Source organism: Cyprinus carpio, chromosome A2 (genome assembly GCF_018340385.1).
Source record: "Cyprinus carpio isolate SPL01 chromosome A2, ASM1834038v1, whole genome shotgun sequence".
Taxonomy (NCBI): domain Eukaryota; kingdom Metazoa; phylum Chordata; class Actinopteri; order Cypriniformes; family Cyprinidae; genus Cyprinus; species Cyprinus carpio.
This window is the reverse complement of record NC_056573.1, coordinates 482,928-504,793: the sequence shown is the minus strand read 5'-3', so window position 1 is coordinate 504,793 and position 21,866 is coordinate 482,928. Positions and strand designations below refer to the sequence as shown.

Genomic DNA, 21,866 nt, shown 5'->3' with positions numbered 1-21,866 from the left:
CCTCAGTTTTTGAGACTATACCTGTTCAGAGAAGTTGCATTAACCCTAAATTAATTCAATAATCTTAAACATAGTGATGATGCCTCAGGACATGCTCATCCTAGTTTTAATCCATTTTAGTTTCTGTGCTCAGTTGCCATCTGTTGTTGACACTTCTTCTGTAAGAAAACTTCCATACAGGGGGCTAAGTCTACAAAAGAATAAAAAATAAAAAAAAAACTCATAGGTGTGTGTTACTCCAAAGACAGCACGTTTTGTTTTATTACTGTCTATATATATATATATATATATATAAAACTTTCTACACTTTTGCTTGTGCAGGATTGAATTTCAGTATGCTTTTTGTGTAGCTTTTAATTATAATGTGAATTTTTCGATTTTCATTTTTCTTATTTTTCCTGTCTCTTACTTTTGATTATATAGTATCTATTAGTTTTACTACCCATTGTCAAGTGCTGTATGAATTTTATGTATCTTTTTTTTTTTTTTTTTTGCAGGCAATAATGCATTGGAAAAGCCCCATAAAAGAATTTTGAGAGCACCAACGGCACTCTTAGGGCTAACCAGGACTCTATCCTGGCACATTTTACCTCCAGATCTGACTTTGTGTGTGTGTGTGAGAGAGAGAGAGAGAGAGAGTGTGCATGCATGAGGCAGTGACTGTGCTCTTCCTCTTTCTCTAGGGTGCAATACAGACTTCACAGGTCAAAATGTAAAGAACCTTCTTTTTGTTTTCCAGTTGATAGCAACAGATGGAAAACAAGGTGCTGCTTGTCATTTTTCATTGTAATTTTATAAACAAGAGGTGAATAAACAGGCTTATGAAAGCCACTAAGTATATATATATATATATATATATATATATATATATATATATATAGATATATATTATATATATATATATATATATATATATATATATATACATACATACATACATACATACATACATACATACATACATACATACATATATATATATACATACATACATACATATATATATATATATATATATATATATATATATACATATATATATATATATACATACATACATATATATGTATATGTGTGTGTGTATATATATACGTATATGTATATGTATATATGTATGTGTATGTGTGTGTGTGTGTATATGTGTATGTATATATATATATATATATATATATATATATAATTTCTTTTTTTTTTTCAGATGTTTTGGTTATACATATGCATCTGATTTGAGTTTGTCAGTTTTACATTTGCCATTTTAATTTAATCTGCTTTCTGTGGGTCACCTGTAACAGTAAGAATTCTTGAATCCTGACCAAGTTCAAATGTTGTATACCTGTATGTTGAATTTATGTATATGTTAAAAACTTTCATGTTGAATATCATTCTTTGTCACCCATTTTAACATATACTTAAGACCCTTTTTCTGCCTTTTTTGGTATTATTTTTGTGCTTTGCTCATGAATCACTATGAATCACTCCTTTTACGCCAACTGACCTTGACTGATATCAGTGGTCACAAAACAGGTTTTATGATGATTTGCACAATGCGGCTTCAAATCTGAAAGTAAAGAGAAAACCTTGAAAATGCATCAGAAAGGCCTTCAAAACACAAATAAGAGAAACGTTTCATCTTGCACTCATCTCAATTTAAATTGGACAACTTGTAACATGTTAGTTTCACTGTTTTGTGAATGCTCAGTGTTGTATGTGTGGATATCACATAGATGCTGCTTCTGTGTTCATGATGGAACACTGTCCACTGTCCTTCTCCTGCATCCTAGCAATCTGAGAATGGGAGTTGTAGTATGTGTTACAATGGCAAATACCATCCTGCAATGCTAGCAATCTGAAGATTCAGTCCAGAGTGGAAGCTAGACCTAGTCTTACATTTATGCTGTTGTAATTTTAGAAAAACTGTAGTGAGTTACCCAATAACAATATGTTCCTGTTCTTTTTTTCTGTCTCTGTGCTCAAATTGTTTGCTCTGGATAGCTTTACAAATTAGAACCTTGGTATCTTAAATGTGTAAGACACATAATGATGCACAATTTAGTATATAATATGAATATATAAATGTATTTTTTATTAAAATTATTATTTTTTATCTTTTTCTATGGAAGTGTCTTAATATTTTCTTTCTTCCTTTTAAACGTGGAGTTTTCCAAGATTGGTGAAGCTTTCTGAAAGACCCCACAATGGCTGTGGCAAAGGCCATGTAGGTTTAGCTAACATTTAAAGTTTTTTTTTTTTTCTTTCTTCTTTCAAAATATGATGATCCCCTTGTCAAGAAGTAAAGACAGCTATAAATGTTAATGAAGACCCATTCATTCATTCACTGTGTAAGGGGGGATAACACATACAACTTTTTTATTTTTATTTTTTATTTATTTTTGTATTTTTTGGCTAAATTAAAAAACTGCAATTTGTATTGTTAAGTTGATAGTGTATTTTTGTCTTCTCACAATTAATGATATATGTATAAACCAGTGTTGTGGTCTAGACCAAAACCAGAAGACGGTCAAGTACAAATCCACAATCTCCTAAATTCCATGAAAAAACTCAAGACCCTGAGGCTTGGACCCTCTTGTGGTCTCAAGCTTAACACTCACTTGTATAAATCCAGAAGAAAAAAGGTTTCCATTCAAACTTATATAAACAGTATTTTATAGATTTATCAATAGATGTTATCTTAAGCTTTTTAAACTGATGTTACAACACAGGAGAGATAGATATGTAGGCAGATTTTTATGGTTGACAATAAAATTCATTATCTCATGGCCCTCAACCTATTTCTACAAATCAAAATAAAACCATAACAAATGCAGTTTGTTAAAAGGTGCATTAAAAGTATTTAATTGACAACTTTGAGAGCCTTAAAGGTAGATTTTGTAAAATATTTTTTTCTTTACATTTTTAACACACCCCATAGTACTTTGTACCTAGAATGTATGTCTACATGAAGGATGCTGTGTTTTAGCATAGTTTGCACGTTATACTTTACCATCTCTCCTGCACAATGGTTGCAAATTCAAAATAGGTTGCTTTCTAATGACTAGTGGACAGCCGTCTGGACACAATATTCTGACAGAAGTAAAACATAATCATAGACCGGTCCTGTGATGAGGTTCAGAGGATGGATGGAAGACAACAGGGTTGCCTTGCTGAGACCTGGCGTTTATTAAATGAACAGGTGATTCTTAAAACAGCCACAGTTCAAAACAATCACTTCTTTCTTGGTTTTATGTGACTCTGAGTCTATATGCGTGTGCTCTAATTTTCGTGTTGTGTTATAAATGGAGCTGTGAAAGCAGTCTTTTCTTTGGATAAGGGTGATAAGGGGATCTGCCAATAGCCTTTTGTTAAGTCTGGCGTCGAATAAAATCTAGCTGTAGTCAGGTGATCAAACAATTTGTCAATCCCGCAGCATTGGATATGCATCAAATTTCGGCACAGCATTCCCCTTGCGATAATCCACACAGAATTGTATGGAGCCATCCGTTTTAGGCACTAAAACTATCGGGCTCGCCCAATAGCTGTGGAATTCTTCTATTACCCCCATCTCTAGCATTGCCTCTAATTCAGTCTGAACCACCTTTTTCTTGTGTTCAGGTAAATGATATGGCAATACCACCCACGGCTCAATCTCAGTATGGTGCTGAATGAGATTGGTTTGACTGGGCAGGAGCAAAAACACCTCTACAAACTCAGCTTGCAATCTAGTTACATCAGTAAGCTGGGAGGGTGAGAGGTGATCTCCCCCTGGGGCCAGAGCGAGAGATTGGTCTTTAGTGTTCACTGTGTATAGTGTTTTGTCCCAAGATCTTCCTCTCCACTCACTGCCATCGCCAGCATCACTGACTCAGCCTCACTCCATTTTTTCAGGAGGTTGAGGGGGTTAGTCTGACGTGCTAATATCTAACTATTATTAATATTTAACATAAATTGGAAAGGTTTCCGTGACCTCTCGTGAGATCTCGGCAAAACGTCTCATGATTTATTTCCACAACATGATGTATGATGGGATACACTAAGCTCTGGAGCGGTATTCAAGATAGTGTGGATTTAATGTGCTTTAAGGACACTGCGCTTTGGTGTTTTTAAGACCTGTGACTGTCTTGCTGACTTACTTCTTGTCGCACGCATGTGCTTTCAAGTGGCCAAGACCTCAAATGTGGGTATTTGGATGAGGGTAAATCTGTATGCAAATACGGTTGAGAAAAGCATTTCCTATCTGATTGGCTGTAAAAATTATGGTCCCGTCTCCCATACTGGAAGGAGGATTCTTATTGGATGATTATTGGTCATCCAAAAAGAAAAGGAAGAGAGGTAAGGTAGCAGAGGAGAGCTGTCACAAAGAGTGATCGTTAGAGTTTCTTCTGGTAAAACCCACCGGTAAAAGGGGTCATTTTATTTGCATTGTGAGTGTTTTTGGCAGAAATTCACTTTATGAGTGTTTTTAATACATTTTGTTTTTAGTTTGACTATTTTTGGGTGTTTTTTTTGTTGTTGTTGTTTGTTTTGTTTTTTTGGACAAACTGTCACACAAGACTGTAAACGCTGTGTTTGTTTATATTTGAACAAAAATTTGTTATTGCGGTTGAATGGCAGAGACAGGCTACGTTCACACTGTCAGTTTTTAGGATTGACAACTGCATTTACTTACAGATGTGAGTTTCGAAATGTCAGGTTCACAAAGCAACTTAACGTAGCATCTCGAATACTATGGAATTATATTTGCTTAAAAAAAAATAAACGTAACTTTATAAAACTGAACATAACTTTTTCAGAAACTATCAATAATATGCCATTACAAAAGAAGAAAAACACAATGAAAATGAAAAAAAATGAACTCAGTCACACAAATTTAACAGGCTCTTTAAATATGCTTCATTCTTTGTTGATGTTTTGCAAAGATTCGTTTTCGCTAATCGTGGATTCTGAATGCATTGCCACAGATTTCGCTCATGCTTCGCCGTTTTTCGTTTGGTGTTTTGACACAAACCTCTCATGGGGGCGGACTTAACAGTGATCTAATCTGATTGGATAGTGAGCTTTTGATGGACAGGTGCTCTCTGACCTGGGAGTACAGACGTCACTCAGTGGCACGCATAACTAATTGTTTAGAGCTCTCCAAGGACATACCTGACTCAAAAACAACACCTAAGCTCCTGAGGCTCGGTTGGACAGACGAGCCCAAGTCACCAATATGTTGTATTATCTTTGGGATTTTACTTTCAGGGGCGATAATTAGTGTTTCTTTTTTGTCAGAATTCAGAAACAAAAAGTTCTCACATAATCAACTGTTTGACTACAGTAGTCAGACAGTTGATTAAGGAAGACAATTTGAAGAACTCAGTTTCCTTAAAGGAGCAATACAGTTGGATATCATCCGCATACAGATGATACGATATGTCGCTAAACTGACTAATTATCTGACCAAGAGGAAATATGTACAAGAGGAACAAAATAGGTCCCAAGACAGAACCCTGAGGTACCCCACACGACAACTCTGCTATTTCAGACATAATCTGATTCACATAAACACTAAAACTTCTACCAGACAGGTAGGATGAAAACCATTTTAAAACTGATCCAGACATACCAACCAAATCACGAAGTCTATTTATCATAATATTATGATCAATAGTATCAAAAGCCGATGAAAGGTCCAATACAACCAACACTGTATATTCTTTCGAGTCAGCTGACATCATAATATCATTTGAAACTTTAAGTAACGCCATTTCTGTGGAATGTTTTTTACGAAAACCAGACTGGAATTTATCAAATAACTTTTGTTTCTCTAGATAAAGGGTAAGTTTCTCTGCTGCAACTTTTTCTAGAATTTTTGACATGAATGGAAGTTTAGATATTGGCCTGTAGCTTTTAGGTTGTAGCGGATCCAAATTTTTTATTTTTTAAGTACATGGAATTTCGACAATATGTTTTAGATTCTAGGATGTACAGGATTTAAATTTGATTAATTAAGCATCTCAACAATACAAGGGCCAATGGAGTCAAAAACTTGTACAAATAGCACAGTAGGGACAACATCCATAGGACAAAATGATGATTTCATAGAATGTAACAGAGAGGTGATGTCATTGTAATGTTCCACAGGTGTAAAGGAATCCACAACAATTATACGGTACCAAAGAAATCACCTGTGTCCTGTCTAAATGACTACCGTCCTATAGCGCTGACTCCAATCATGATGAAGTGCTTTGAGAGGTTAGTCATGCACAACATCAAACCCAGCCTCTCCAACACACTCAATCCGCTCTAGTTTGCTTACTGTCCAAATGCTCTACAGATGATGCAATTTCCACCACCCTCCACCTGGCTCTTACCCACCTAGAAAATAAAGACTACTATGTTAGAATGCTGTTCATCAACTTCAGCTCAGCATTCAACACAATAATCCTACAACAGCTCATTAATAAACTAAACCTGCTGGGCCTTAACAGTACCCTCTGTAATTGGATCCTGGACTTTCTAACTGTAAGACCTCAGTCAGTCCGTGCCGGCCACAACACCTCGAGCACTACCACACTGAGCACAGGTGCCCCACAAGACTGTGTGCTCAGCCCGCTGCTCTTCACGCTGCTGCCCGAGGACTGCACTGCCAAGTTCAGCTCCAACCACATCATCAATGTTGTGGATGACACAACGGTGGTAGGTCTCATCAGCAACAGCGATGAAACGCACTACAGAGAGGAAGTGGCACAACTGGCTGAATGGTGTGGCACTAACAAGCTGTCCCACAATGTGGAGAAGACAAAGGAGGTTATAATGGACTTCAGGAGAAACTCCATTGACCACCCCCAACTGACCATCGACAGCTCGACTGTGGAGAGAGTCGGCAGCACTAAAATTCCTGGGGTTGCACATCACAGAGGATCTCACCTGGACCAGCAACACCCTGTCACTCTCCAAGAAGTCACAACAGCGCCTACACTTTCTCCGCTAGCTGGAAAGAACAAGTCTCCCCCCACCCATCCTCACCACATTCTATAGGGGAACCATTGAGAGCGTGCTGACCAGCTGCATCACTGTCTGAAATGGGAACTGTAGTGCAGCAGACCGCAAGACCCTCCAGCGGACAGTGAACACTGCTGCAAAGATCATGAGCGCTGAGTGCCCTGTGATCGCCTGGAACTCACATCTCCGAAATTGGCGAAACAAATTTTCAAATAGGCGCTTTCTTTATAAATAAACTGCAGATTTTAGTATTTTGCCTGAAAATCTATTAAAACTACATTTCATGACACAATAACAGTAATATTTAGAAAATTATGCAGGTTTTCTTCTCCACCATTAATGCTCATTTGTTGGTGTGAAATGCATTGTGGGATACCTGCTGCATCAAGTTCGCACAAGTCACCTCTTGATGCTGTCAGACTCTGTCCCGTGTTTTGTGTGTGTTCCTGTCCCCATTGTGTTGATTGATTTAATTCCAGGTGTTTCCTATGTTGTTCCATTGATCCCAGTTGTGTCTAGTCTGTAGTCCCATTTTTGTCTGTGTATTTAAAGAGTGTTCAGTTCCAAATTCATTTGTTCTGGTATTGTTTATGTCTACTCCTCGTGCTACGTGTGATTCCTCATAATGTAAATAAATTCCTTGTTGATGTACTCCTGGTCTCCTTGTTCTGTGCTCCATGTTCCCTCACAGTAGCAGCAAAACGTGATAGAATACCAGACCCAAAATATAAGTGGCACCCCCTCTCCCCACGTTTATTTTCCGTTTTTCTGAAAAGGGTTTTTTTTTTTTCCCCCGTGTGTTTCTCCTTGCCATAATGGAGGAGCGAGCGATTGTTCATCGCACTGGCTCAGGCAAGCCCAGACCCCATTGTCTTCGCGACGGCGTTTGTGCCGCCACCACTACAGCACCCTCGAGGGGGGGAAACTTCACGACGCCAGCAACCCGGATCGATGATGGAACGCCATCCCGATCCGCCAAACCCTGCCAGCCGCCTCCGGTCAAGCCAGCTGGCAGTTCCTGAGTTGGGTTCACCCAGCCATTAATGTGGTGTAAGCCAAAAGCAGTTAATGTGGCAAGCCAAAAGATGTTAATGTGGCAGCCACCAGCTAAGCCTCACTCCTGTGCCTGCTCCTCGAAAGCACCTTCCAGGCGCCCTCCAGTGCCTGCTCCTCAAAAATGCCTTCAAGAGCTCTCACTCCAGTGTTGGCTCCAGCCCCAGGAAAGCTTTTGCTCCCAGTGTCAGCTTCTGGTCCCAAAACTCACTCCAGTGCCAGCTCCTTGAAAGAAAGCATCTTTGCTGTGCCTGCTCCTCCCAGGATGCGCCCTCCAGTGCTACTTGCCTTGTAAGTGCTAGCCTGCGATCCCACTGCTAAGCCTACAGGAGGGGATCCTGTTCCCGGAAGTTAAGCCCAGGAGGGGGCTCCTGTTCCCAAGGTTAAGCTCCAGGATAGGCTCTTTTTCCTGAATTAAGCCCATGTGATGGGCTCCTGTTCCCTGTGTAAGCATTCACACAGGGAGGGCTCATGATCCCCTGTTAAGCTCAGGGAGTGGCTCCTGGATCCTGCGTTAAGCCCCAGGAGGCTCCAGGCCCAGAACGGGCCTATAGTAAATTTCCCTAAAGTATTTTTTTTTTGGGGTTGGGGTACCTAGGGTTCCAGCCAGTGAGGCGGGGGCTGGGGCCACTTGGCTCTGGAGACTGCTCCGCCATGCGCCCCCCTCGAAGTCCCTGCTACAGGATCCGCCATGGCCTCCCGAAGTCCCCTGCTCGCCACTTGGTCTCCCTGAGTCCCCAAATCAGCTATGGGCTGAAGCCGAAAGTCCCCAGATCTGTCCTTGGAAAGTTCGAATGGAGTGCCCACCCCCTCCCTGTTAGGGTGTTATGTGGCGCGGAGGTCGCCTTCCGGAGTGGGGGGCATTATGTCCAGACTCTGTCCCGTGTTTTGTGTGTGTTCCTGTCCCCATTGTGTTGATTGATTTAATTCCAGGTGTTTCCTATGTTGTTCCACATTGATCCCAGTTGTGTCCTAGTCTGTAGTCCCATTTTTTGTCTGTGTATTTAAAGAGTGTTCAGTTCCAAATTCACTTGTTCTGAGTGCATATTTATGTCTACCTCCTGGGTACTTGTTATTCCTCGTGATGTTAATAAATTCCTTGTTGATGTACTCCTGGTCTCGCTTGTTCCGTGTCGTGTTCCTCCTCACAGTAGCAGCAAATCGTGACAGATGCATCCTTGAAAAAAGGGGTGGAGCAAGAACCCATCCAGGGATTTAAACTGTATTTGGCTAGATGTGAACTTTGAATTGGAACAGTACTTGGGCAATGTCTGATGATGTTTCACAAGTCCACAAGAACACAGAAATTACAGACTCAAGAAATTCAGAAATGGCCATAACACTGCCTCTGAGTGAGAAGCAGCAGTCTGCCATTACTGTTTTCTCTTGCTGTAGCTACTGGAGAGATACAATTATCAGCACCAAAAGCATTACAAGTGTCATGTTTTCAGGATCAGATTCACCAACAAACATAAGTCTCCATAGACTTTCGAGGAGACACAGTGGTTCAATTGCTAAGATTTTTGGAAGAAATGTCCTGAAAAAAAAAAAAGTCCTATATGTTTGTGCTAATCATTTTACACTTCAGGAGCTGCTCACAAAGAGAGACCGATTCAGTGCTGAAGTTATTTTCTGAAGAGGATCAATACCCAGTAAACCATGCGTGAATGTCAGCTCAGACAGTAAGCATCCATTCATGGCGAATTCCAAATTGCCTTTCTGAAGAGCTGCGCACTCTGTAATGCTAATGTTACTAAGCTACAGTGTCTCTGCCTGTTTTTTCACTGATGCTGCCTTCCATGCTACCAGAATGATCATAGATATGAATGTGGAACATGATTAAAAAATTCCATATGAAAGCAATGAGAAGTCAGCGCTAGTTGAGCTCTTAATCACAAGAATGGGGCGTATTAAGTTTATCGATATACGTGAAGGCACACATAAGGACCAGCTATGTTGTTATTTTTTATTGCATGTATCCCCATCTGTAATTCATAAAACCCGCATTTACTATACACAGTACAAATCAGATTGCATAAGGAATTGTACTCTGTTTTGTTGTTGGCGATGTATGCTGGAGCATGGAGATATTGAAGCTCCATCCTTCTGAAAAGGAAGGCAGGAGCACCAGCACCATTTGCATTTAAAGGGACAAACACAAAATGGCGTTTTTAATTTCATATCCCAAGTAAAGTGGAGATTTTAACAAAGCTATGTTTTTGTTAGACTAAACTAAAAAACGTTCACATCCTACACATACACTGGCCGACTTGCTCGGAGATGTATTTTACATCTTGTAAAAAGGGGGCATAATAGGGTAGTACCTTCAACAAAACTCTTTTTGTATTTTCCATTATGTATGCTGCTGTTCCCCTAATAGCTGCTTTTCCTGCTGATGACTGTCCGCAGTCTTCCAAATAGATCTACCAAATCAAAAGATCTTTAAATTCCCTCTGGCAGTCCTGAGTATGCACGAGCAACACTGAAGTGTGGACAGAAGTAGCAAGTGAATGATGTGGTAAAAATGCTCATTGCAGATAAATAAAAATGAAACCGTTCAGAATGTATTTGGTTCACCATTGAACATTGATAAGTTTCCCAGTTTTTTATTCATGACACAAGTAAATGAAGCAGGTTGTTTCATATAAATACTTAGGTAAGCAGAATTATAGATCATTTTGTTATCTTGGAAATAATCTAGTATGGAAAAATGTTTTCTTAGAGACAAAAGCAAAAAAACTATATATATTTTATTTTTCTTAATTATTGTCTCTTAAGTCTTTATAGTCGCAGACGTACCTAATTATTTTGATTTTCTTTTTTGGCAGCTAAATTGTACACCCCCGGGACAGTGTGTTACTTGTAAGGCTTTCTGCACTGCTGTAATATTCTACACATGGTGTGTACAAAGAGTGTTTTCCCCCACCCCTAAGGTCAAAGGTGTGTTGGTAACACTCAAGTTTTCATTAAGGTTAAAATAGGGGCAATAGTTAACATTAGTTAACTTCTGCTTGAGTTAACATGAACGAAGCATGAACCAATACTAGACAGCATTTATTGATCTTAGTTAATGTTAATTTCAACATTTACAAATGCATTATATTAAAAACAAAAGTTGTGCTTTATAAATAAATATGAATAAATATTTATATGTAAATGTCTTGATCATTGTTTGTTCATGTTAAGTTGATACATTAACTGACATTAATTAATGGAAGCTTATTGTAAAGTTATAACCAGTTATTTAACTTAGAGAATGTGTTCAAGATTTGTTGGCAAGACTATTTGAGATATTTTTAGAAATTACTTACCGCCATTAATCTGGCAAACCAGTATTATTACCAATCATATACTGCTAACACACGAGTGAAATGTACATTATTAATATCAAATCTAACGAGAGATATTTTGATGTAAGAAAAAATGTCACGACAATAAAGTGTTGTCTCTATCTAAAACAGCCTAAAATCTCTTATTTATGCCATTGGTTAAAACAACAAATGTATATCATAAATTATTAAACTTACATAGTTAGAAGTATGTTGACATGTCTGCTTACATCATATGTTTATTTTATATATGTTTTGTTTTAATTGTGCTTTTTCTAGACGTTTTATATGGGTTTTTATATCCACCCTGATGCCATCAGATAAACAAAATTTCGAACTGAATACAAGCTGGTTGATGGCCCTCCATTGTTTCCTTTTTAGGCAGGCTTTTACTAGCTGAATCACATCTTGCCAAATCAACACTGGGATTAAACTGAACTGAATCAACATTGAACTGCTGAATAACAACACTGCTGCCTTTGAAACTGCTGATTGATTTACTTGGAAACTATTACTAATCTAAACTGACTTGAGCAAAATAACGGCCGACTACTGACTTTTAAGAAGCTGCCAAATCTGAACTGTCTCCAAAGCTGAGTTTCCATAATCAATTCTGTTACTTCCTGTTATCTCTGTGAAGCTGCTTTTGACACAGTCTGTATTGTATAAAAAACATAATAAAAACTAAAGGCTGACCTGATCTTGACATCTATTTTCCAACCACTTGTCCTATAGAGTCTATGGAGATGTTTGTGTGTCTCTGGCCATAGCCAGGGTGTTACACTTGCTGAATTCAGTGACAAGAGGTAGAGGATCCAAATGCAGATGAGTTTTATTGAAGTAATTAAAACGAACCAGGATGACAAAAAACCATGAACAGCTTAAACAAACATGCAATAGCTAGTAAACAGACACCAACTAGGACCAAGAACCAGGCAAACACAGGGTTGGTTTTAAATACTTGCGGGAGTAACAAGGCAACAAGGGGGTGGAGACTAATGAATGTCATAGGAACTAATGATGGTATCTAACAAGGCAGCAGGTAGGTAAACAGGGACACAGAAAGCTGGGGAGGCACAGAAACACATTACAAAAACAAAGTCCTAAACACAAGACAAGGGAACACAGGCATGGATGGTGACACGGAAACACACTGGATGGATGTCAAGTCCATCACATGGGGTTCTATATATCATACCTTCAAGTCCTGGAGTTTGCATGTTCTCCATCATGTTTGCTTGGGTTTCCATCCTAGAAGCCCTGTATTTCTCCCTGAATTCCAAAGACATCGAGGACCAGGTGAAAACTGGAGGCAATACGTTTTTCAGAGAGTCGTGATTGTCTGTCCATCCATTGAGGAATTTTCCCTGCCATAGGTGCTGAAAAACAGTACTAGGCTCAAGCAACCCTACATGGGGACAAGCGGTTTTGGAAAATTTAATGGATGTTTTTTTACAATTTCTTCACGTTTTATTCATCCCTTCACTGGTCCCGCGGCAGGACGTTTTATAGTCCTCATCCTCAGACATCACTCATACGGACTGGTTGCTGGATCAGGCTTTGCAGGTTTGGAAGCATTCAAGGAGTATTTAAAGTCATCATCAAACTGGTGGAAAATATACAGGATTTCTGGGAGACCTGTGTGCCGAGTTCTTTAACATTCCACCTAGAAACAAAGATGCCGTGATGCCAAATCCCATCATGAAGAAAGAAGGCTCGTCATCATATGTTTTACAACTTTGATAATGAGCCCTTATCATGATCTTTAAAAACTGTACATGTAGATGTCCACTACAATTGAAGCTTCTTCAGGGTAGTTACACATAATCATCAGTGGGAAGCGTCAAGTGGTGGCATTCACGTTTGACATTTCTCCTTTGATGTACTGAGATGCAGCACAAATTGAATCGATAAGCTGTTACAAACTGGATCGATCTATGTCCTGGCATGCACTGAAAGCCCACTGAAGTTATGCCAGCAGTATTATTATTTTTACCGGCTGGTATTTGTTTGTAATAGGCCATCCATCACATATAAAGAATCAAATAAAATTACATGCCATGCTGCTGAAGCATTAATCATAATACCCAAAAAGATTGATTTATAATAAACTGAGCAATACTGGTAATAAGTACTTCAATACAAAACAACTGCATTCAGCATCACAATAACATTATTGGTGACAAAGCAAAAAACAAAAACAACAAACGAACAGTCACAACTGTTTACATAGATGCAGCCCTACCTGCCCAGAGAAAATCTACCCTATGTGATTATTCCCTTGTTGTTTGACAAAATTCATGTCACTCTGAACGCTCACCATCATTGCTAGCCAAAATCCTATTTTGCCAATATTATTGTGAGCAATTTTTCCGAAAGGATGCAGCAGAAAACAGTCTGCTATAATCCGGTTTAGTTGAAGAGCCATACGTGATGGCATCTGTCTGGGAAGCGCCATGTCAATGTTGCTTACAGATCCACATTCGTTGTCCACAGAGAATATGCCCAGTCTCAAATGGTAATACAGTGGATTACATTGACACATGTTCCATTGATATTAAAACTAAAACAAACACATTTTAAACAATGTTATGAAAGTATGAAAACTTCCACAAAATGCCAGACCCTCTCCAAAAACTTGTACACACATGCATGCACGTCTAGTCACAAGAAGGATATTCTGCTAAAGGAAACAAATCTAAATAAATACTCAAAGCAAATCCACCCAAGTGTCCTAAGCTACCAAGCAAAACCTGACTGCTCTTGTACCTAGGGTGGCAAGGAGGAGGTAATGACTCAGAGCGATCCTTCATAAAACAGAACAATCTAAAAACAGAAATCCTCTTTGACACATGACTACTTTCTAGAATCTGGGACATAGCTTTGGTTGTTTGACCGTCAATATATGTTAGAGTTGATAATTCGAGCCATCACACGCTGATTCAGTAAAGTGTTCTTGTTCGGTCCACACAACCTTAAATGTAGCGTACCTGGGATTGAAAAAATATTACTACATGGAATAGTACAATGTGATGTTTTCAGGTTTTAACCTGGTGTTTTTAGGTATTCACAGCAGTTGATTTATTTATGCATGCACATTTTTGCAAACAAATGACACCAAACACCTTTCGATGTATGTTTGTTTTCTATTTTTACACAATCTCTCTATCTCCCTCTGTGTTTGGCAATAGCCACACCTAGAAGTAATTCTAACCCTATCTAGGGCGGCCCATTAACACCCGGAGTAACAGCAAGAGAACCTTTGTGCCAGTGCCGCATACTCAAGATCAGGTTTCTGTAGTGGCTTTGACATTTAGAGACGCACCCTCCGTTGAGCTTACACGTGAAGAGCTACTTTCCCAACTTCTTGGAATTGGACTTGTAAATCAAAACGCCACGTGTAGTCCCTCCTCGTGACTTGTTTCATTTGGATTGAACACCACAGCCGAGGCCCAAGCAATGTTGCCAGCATCACTATGTCCCTCATGAACTAACATGAATATATCTCCCTTCATAGAGACCACGCCTGTTTGTATAACCACTGCCACTGCTTGAGACGTCAGATGGAGTGATCACCTTACATGATAGTGTCACAGTCTCACCTTCCCCACCCTGAGCTGAATAGGTAGCCTCACCGACCCATGCACAGTTGGGCGGTCAAGGGTAGGGTCTATAATCACGTTACCTTCTTCCAAACCCCGGGACGGGCCATTTTTGGAGGAAAGCTTTTGAATTTCTGACACATAAGAAATAAAAATACGAGGAGGAGATAACGACAGAAGTTTGACGTTTAAGGAAAACAATCCTCATTATTGGCCTCATGCCCCCGAAACCGAACGAAGAATCGAGCAAAACTGCGCTACTTGATAGATTTGATATCGCTTACACTGAGCCTTTGCAAAGCGCAAGGCAGGGCGGTTGTCTATTTGCAGTTTTAGCGCGGGAGTTGTTTGGGAAGCCCATGCAACTGGCGGAGACGTCTTCCGGTGTAGTTGGAAGTTTTTCCCCTGCATACGCGGAGCAGATTTGGCGGTTGCGGCTGAGTCGTGAGCGCGTCTTTGTGTTTTTTTTTGAGCATGGAAGCGCTGGGTAGTGTCAGTGGAGTAGACGCCGCAATTTCTGTGTGGTTGATCGCGGCCGATCGCTGTCAGGTTGAAGAAAGTGCAGACTCTCGCCTTGCGACTGACACCCAAGCCGAGTCATTTCATTCCCGATCAGCCGGAAGCCGTACCCCTAATGTTTAACCGCGATAAACATTTGAGTTGTCAATCATGCCAGCTGGCGTCTGGATGACTCCTCAAAGACACAGGCGGGGAATCGTGTTGGGAGAGGAGCGTTTTATTATCGCGTGTATTGTTGTAATTCCAATCGCGAGCTCTGCTGCCATTTGTATATCGTGCAACTGAGCCCACCCAATAGAACATGCCAGTAAGGACAACAAAGGTGAGATAAAGATGAGAAAACTAGGATATACTTTTTGCACACGTCTGACATTGTTGTTGGTTACTACACTGCTACCTGCTTTGCGCGGCTTACTTAAACCATGTGCAGGAATGTAAATTATTAAGATATTGTCGTTTCACCGTAGCATGATCTCCAAGGGTAACTGGATATATACAACCTGTAACAATTGTTTGGAATAAGAACTGTCATAAATGTTTTGCCCAGTCACCACAGACGACATAGGTTTTTGAAAACCTACATTAAAGTAATTTAACGTTATGTCTACTGTAGGCTTTATTCGACTTCATGACGGAAAACTTACAGACGAGTTTTAGAATATTTCGCGTTAATATACTGTCTGGACTAGCAGGATCGATGTAATTAAGTTAATTCATGACAACTTTCTGGTACTGCCACCGTATAGATGCACTAGAGCTGGGCAGTATGCTGCAGGAATACCGATGCAAAACTAAGTTAACATCTAGAAGAACCTCGTGACAAGACATGCGAAACCTCCATACCGAGAGCTTCATATGACCAATCCTGATCCCAGAGTAACCTCTTCCATGGGCCGCTTTATAGTTATTACACCACTAGCGTCCTCAGAGCAGCACTGCCTTAAGAATAATGAAAGTACTGTGTCAGCTAGAGCTATACGAAGTTTACTCACCATGTGGGTGCAATGAGCAATCTATCGATCTATCTACATCGTATCTATCTATCTATCGAATGTATCTATCTAGCTATCCTATCTATAGTTTCGTTTTCTATTACAGCTTATCTATCTGTTTGTGTATTTTTTTACTTTTTCCATATAAGGCAGACACAAGACAGGTCCTGACTAAACTTTTGTTGTGAGCACTGTAGGAAATAACAGTATCCGTTTTTGTCATTCATGGGGTGTTCTAGCCACGTCTGTGGAGGTTGTGACATTTTTCCCCGTCCAAACGTTTGGTGGGTGCTTGTTCATTGCACAGAGGTGTTAAGTAGTAAAAGCCAAGGGGTATGTGTTACTCAAATCTATACTGGCATTAATGACCATTGCCTCCGTTTTTAGAGGGATGGGAAACTTACTGACATGTAGGATGACTATAAGCATTTATTTGTGTTCCTTTACCATAACCGCTTTCCTTTCTATATATATATTGTCTAAAGAGTACCATATAGCACTGGCTATTGACTGGTAAATTCCAACTTAATACTTTGAAGTATTAAAACTTCAAACTTAATACTACTTTGAAACTATAATGCTTAAAATAGTATTTTCAGAATGTTCGCAGTTCTTCCTTGTTTTATCTTATAGTTTGTTTGAGGAGCGCGCCGCAGTACAGTGTTACTTAGTTCTCTTAGGACAGCTCATTGCACAAATAGGAAAGGAAGGCAACCACGAGGAATGCTTGAACAGCCTTTTTGAGTTTCTCAGGGGTTTGACTGGCCGTGTGCCAGTGACTCCCTGTGTTTGACCCTGAAGGTGTGGAGGCTTCCTGTTATAATTTCATCCTCTGCTTCCTATTCTTTAGAAAAAAAAAAAAAACACACGGAAGTTTTTGCTTGAGTGGCTAAAAGTAAAAACTATTAGTTAAGGCATTCTTAGTTACTTATTTTAGATTTGTTCTACTGAAATGGTCACATGTTTTAGGTCAAGGCTGGTAAGCTTCCTCTTTGTGAATGTATTTCTCTAGTGTGTCTTGCTTCAGTTTTAAAAGCCAACTCCGTTTGTGAAAAGCAGAAAAACTTAGTAATAGATGGGGGCAGCATATCAGACATTTTAATTGCATATCACAAGACCACAAGCTGTAAAATTTGCTTCTATTGTCCAGGCCAAAGAGCTACACAGTAATGTTATGTGTGTGTCACCACACTGTTCTGTATCTTAGAAAACCATCTTACTCCAAGCTGTCATGATGAATCTTTGTGCTCAGCATTGTTAAGTTCATACACCATACATGTGTAATCACCCTCATGCATAGCGTCATTCATGTTTACACAATCGCGTGCAGATATCCCTCTTCTCATATATGTCCCGCATGCACATGTTCTTAAGAGCGCTGCTAATGAAAAAAGCATTGGAGCGAGGGATTCCAATTTGACTTTTCTACAGATATGTATTCTAAAATACAAACAAAATGTAATCTGTTGACATGATTGCCCTAGTCCTAATCCGTAGGCTGATGATTTACGATGGTTTCTCAGAGAGAGCATCACTGCAGACTCAGTGCATGTATCTCAATGATTAGAGCCTTAAGATCCCTCCCTGGACACCAGAGAAGAAGAGTTAACCAGAGCAGGGCAGGTCTCCTCCTGCATGCAAAATTTGGGTCACAAGATAGACCAGGTTTACCCTTGACAGAACCCATCTGCCTCATGAGTTCCTAGTTAATCGTTTTGAAAATGAGACTCAAAGTAGGGGTACGATTAAATGACGCACATTATCTAAAGCAGCTAATGGCCAGGTTTTATCCACACACAGAAGAACCTTTTTTAAAAAGCTCTTAGTGCTTGATAAAGAACTGGGATGGTGAATTTGATATCACAAAGGCAGTCCCAATATCTTTTCCCTAATCTTTATTCAGAGGTCCTGTCTGAAACAGAGTAATGGATTAAAAATCACTTCCTAAAGTAGATAGGAAGCATCTCTTAAAGCACATTGTAATAACTTTAGCGAGCATCAAGCCAGCTAAAAAATATAAGTATAAAAATAACACCAACTGAGCAATATTATATTTTTTAATGATTTTCCTCATGTGGCTGATTGTGGTCCTGCAAATGGTTGTAAATTTCCAAAGTTGATCATCGTAATATATTTTTAATTATCAACAGAAAGCATTAGCATTCCAAAGTCTCTAAATGAGCCATCAGATAATGAAGACGTGTCCAGAGTTTAAAGAGACCCGACATGCTTGGTGAACTGCGGAAATTCTATCCTGTTGCTGCAGAAGTCTGTTTAATCAGACGTCAATACAGCACTCTGTTTAAATGCTGCCTCACCACAGATCTCATTTCGGAGGCAGAAAAGTGAACATGAGACTCAGAGAAACCTAGGAATCGGCTGATAGTTACGCCTCTGTTTGACTGGCTCAACAGAGAGGACTCATCTCTGATGGATTATAATTGATCTCCACTATGAAATATAGCAAATTGAGTTTAGGTCTTTTGATCTTTACATTGTAATGAATCCACTGTCATCATACTTTTTTTTCTTGTTAAACTTTAGCCGAGAAACATCACAAAGAGTTCAAGTGTCTGGGTCTCAAACATACAACATCTCTTTATTTATCATGGTTCCATTGATCATTGGGGACTTAATTATAAATAATTTAAACTTTTTACATTTACATTACATTTAGTCATTAGGCAGGCACTTTTATCCAAAGTGACTTGCAAATGAGGACAAAGCAATCAAAATCAACAAGAGATCAATTTTAAAAGGGGTAAGTTTTTTTTTTTTTTAAGAATAGAATTGGAATAGAGAGTTCTAGAGTTAGAGGGTCAAATAAAGATGGAAGAGATGTGTTTTTAGCCGATTCTTGAAGATGGCTAAGGACTCAGCTGCTCGGATTGAGTTGGGCAGGTCATTCCACTAGGAGGGAACATTTAATTTAATAGTCTGTGAAAGTGATTTGTGTGCCTCTTTGGGATGGCACTATAAAGCGACGTTTACTTGCAGAACGCAAGCTTCTAGAGGGAACATAAGTCTGAAGAATGAATTTGGGTTAAAGGGGTGCAGAGCCAGTGGGTGGTTTTGTACTGTAGGTAAACATTAATGCCTTGAGTTTTATGCGAGCAGCTATTGGTAGCCAGTGCAAATTGATAAACAGAGGTGTGACGTGCATCCTTTTCAGTTTATTAGAAATTAATCTTGCTGCTACATTCTGGATTAATTGTAAAGGTTTGATAGAACTGGCTGGAAGACCTGCCAAGGGAGCATTGCAGTCCAGGCCTGGACAGAACAAGAGCTTGAACAAGGAGTTGTGAAGCATAACTGTTTTTGAAGGAGTTCTAGTTGATGTGCTGGATGGTGAAATTGTGATGAAAAGATGGGTTTGATGGAACCACAAGCAGTTCCTGTCTTGGCAAGGTTGAGTTGAAGGTGATGGTCCTTCATCCAGCAAAAAAATGTCTGTTAGACAAGCTGAGATATGAGCACGCTATCGTCGGATCATCAGGATGGAATGAGAGGTAGAGTCATAGGTGGAGCGTGTCTAAGGCTGGGGAAGGATTAGCCTGGTCATGGGGTCTTATGGCAAAAATGCCCACTAAATTGGACCAAAAATGCTCCAGCACAAACAAATTAAATCTATTGTGTCTGTTGCTAACAAAGTGAATTTCGCAGTGTAGGACTGCTTCAGTGATTATAACGACAGTTTTTTTTTTTTTTCGTTTTAATGCTTAAACTCGCGATAGATCAAAATTAGTGATAATGTCACTTTCTGTAGGCTATGTAATTTATTCGCCGTTTGAATAACCGTGGAAAGGAAACGTTATGTAATTAAATTTTTTTATGTTTGTTGTTATAATCACGTTCTAATCACGTTCAGATATTTTATTAGCCTGCATGACACCCATGTCTGGTTCTTGCCTAAAAAGACATGATGTTTGTATTTAATAGCTTTGGCTGCTTGCCCTGGAGTTGGTTCACCCTCCGCCTATGGGTAAAGTTGAGTGTCATTAGCATAGCAGTGGTATGAAAAGCCATGTTTTTCTGAATGACAGAACCTAGTGATGCCATGTAGACAGAGAATAGAAGTGATCCAAGAACTGAGCCCTGAGGCACCCTCAGTAGTTAGATGTTGCGACTTGGGCTCCTCACCTCTTCAAGTTACCACTGGAGTGCGGGTTCCTGAGATGCCTTTTGCCAAAAGGGTTGACAGGAGGATCTGTTCCAGCAAGGTAAGTATTGCAGATTTGGAATCCGCTCTTGCCAGTCCTAGGGCTTCAACAACTGAGAGCAAGGCAGTCTTGGTTGAATGCCTTTCTCACACAGAACAACCTCCTCGACAGCAACCAGTCTGGTTTCAGAAGTGTGGACAGAGACTTGGTTGAAATTACCACATTGTCTGATGTAGCTTGTTTTTTCTAATGGTTCTGAACAGTGAACTGACCTATTTAGACTGATATCAGACACGTTTGGGCTGATATTATAAAGATTTTGTGTAAAACAAGACCCCTGTATTAACAGCGGGTTTGATGTGTCATTGTAGTACTACTAAAATAGGCAGAGATTAAAATAGCTCCATTTTTATCATGCACATTGTGTACTTGCAGAGCATGGACGGGGTTACTGAACTGACATGAATAAACAGTACCCCTCATAATGACACTGGGCATAATACTAAGGGCAAAGTAGTGCGTTTAGTATTAACCTCTTAATAGCTGATTCTCAAACAATGATTAAAACTCTGTGTACCTCACTCAGAATGTCATGCTTATTAGTAAGTTGCTTCAGTCATAACTTCATCTGATGCCAGACTGATTTGCCTCAGGGGACCATAGTAAATATCAAATAAATAAATATCAAACTCATAAAGCTCCCTTTCTTTCATGTTTTTTCCTGGCTGACCAAAAGCCTAAAGACAGCCATGTTGTTGTCCATTCTGCTTATATCTGCTAGAACAAACAGATGTAACGGTTTTGGAGTTAAAGGCTTGATTTAAGCAACAAACGCAACCCGGAAAACTATCGGCGTGGATTTTTGCCGATAACCGATTGTTCTAGCAATCAACTATCGATGCCGATTAACCGGCAAAACCAATACATCTGTCGACCTCTACTCCTTGTATATTGGCATACAGAAATTTGGAAAGCCCCACCATCCACACCTAAGGGAGAGCCATGGATAGAGCAGACTCAAAACTTAAACTGTAATTGCCACATGAGGTGATGAGAGAACTTTTGCTGCCCGGCATGAACATCATTATGAAAAAGAATTCTGATTATATTTCTATAGCGCAGGAATAGTAGATCAGATTTATGTTCATTTGCAGAGACTGAATTATGTGGCCAAGTGTTACCAACATGGAATGAATGTGTACCAAGTGATTGTTAGCAAAAATACAAAAT

At 39.5% G+C, this 21,866-nt stretch overlaps 1 protein-coding gene across 1 annotated transcript in view; it reads left to right on the top strand.

The window, feature by feature from the left end:
• LOC109103277 (activated CDC42 kinase 1-like) overlaps positions 1-847 on the top strand; it is a 47,499-nt gene extending 46,652 nt beyond the window's left edge. The window contains 1 exon segment of the mRNA XM_042768315.1: positions 498-847. Within this exon segment, the coding sequence (XP_042624249.1) occupies positions 498-504 (7 nt within the window). The 3' untranslated portion in view covers positions 505-847.
• Positions 848-21,866: the final 21,019 nt, after the last annotated feature.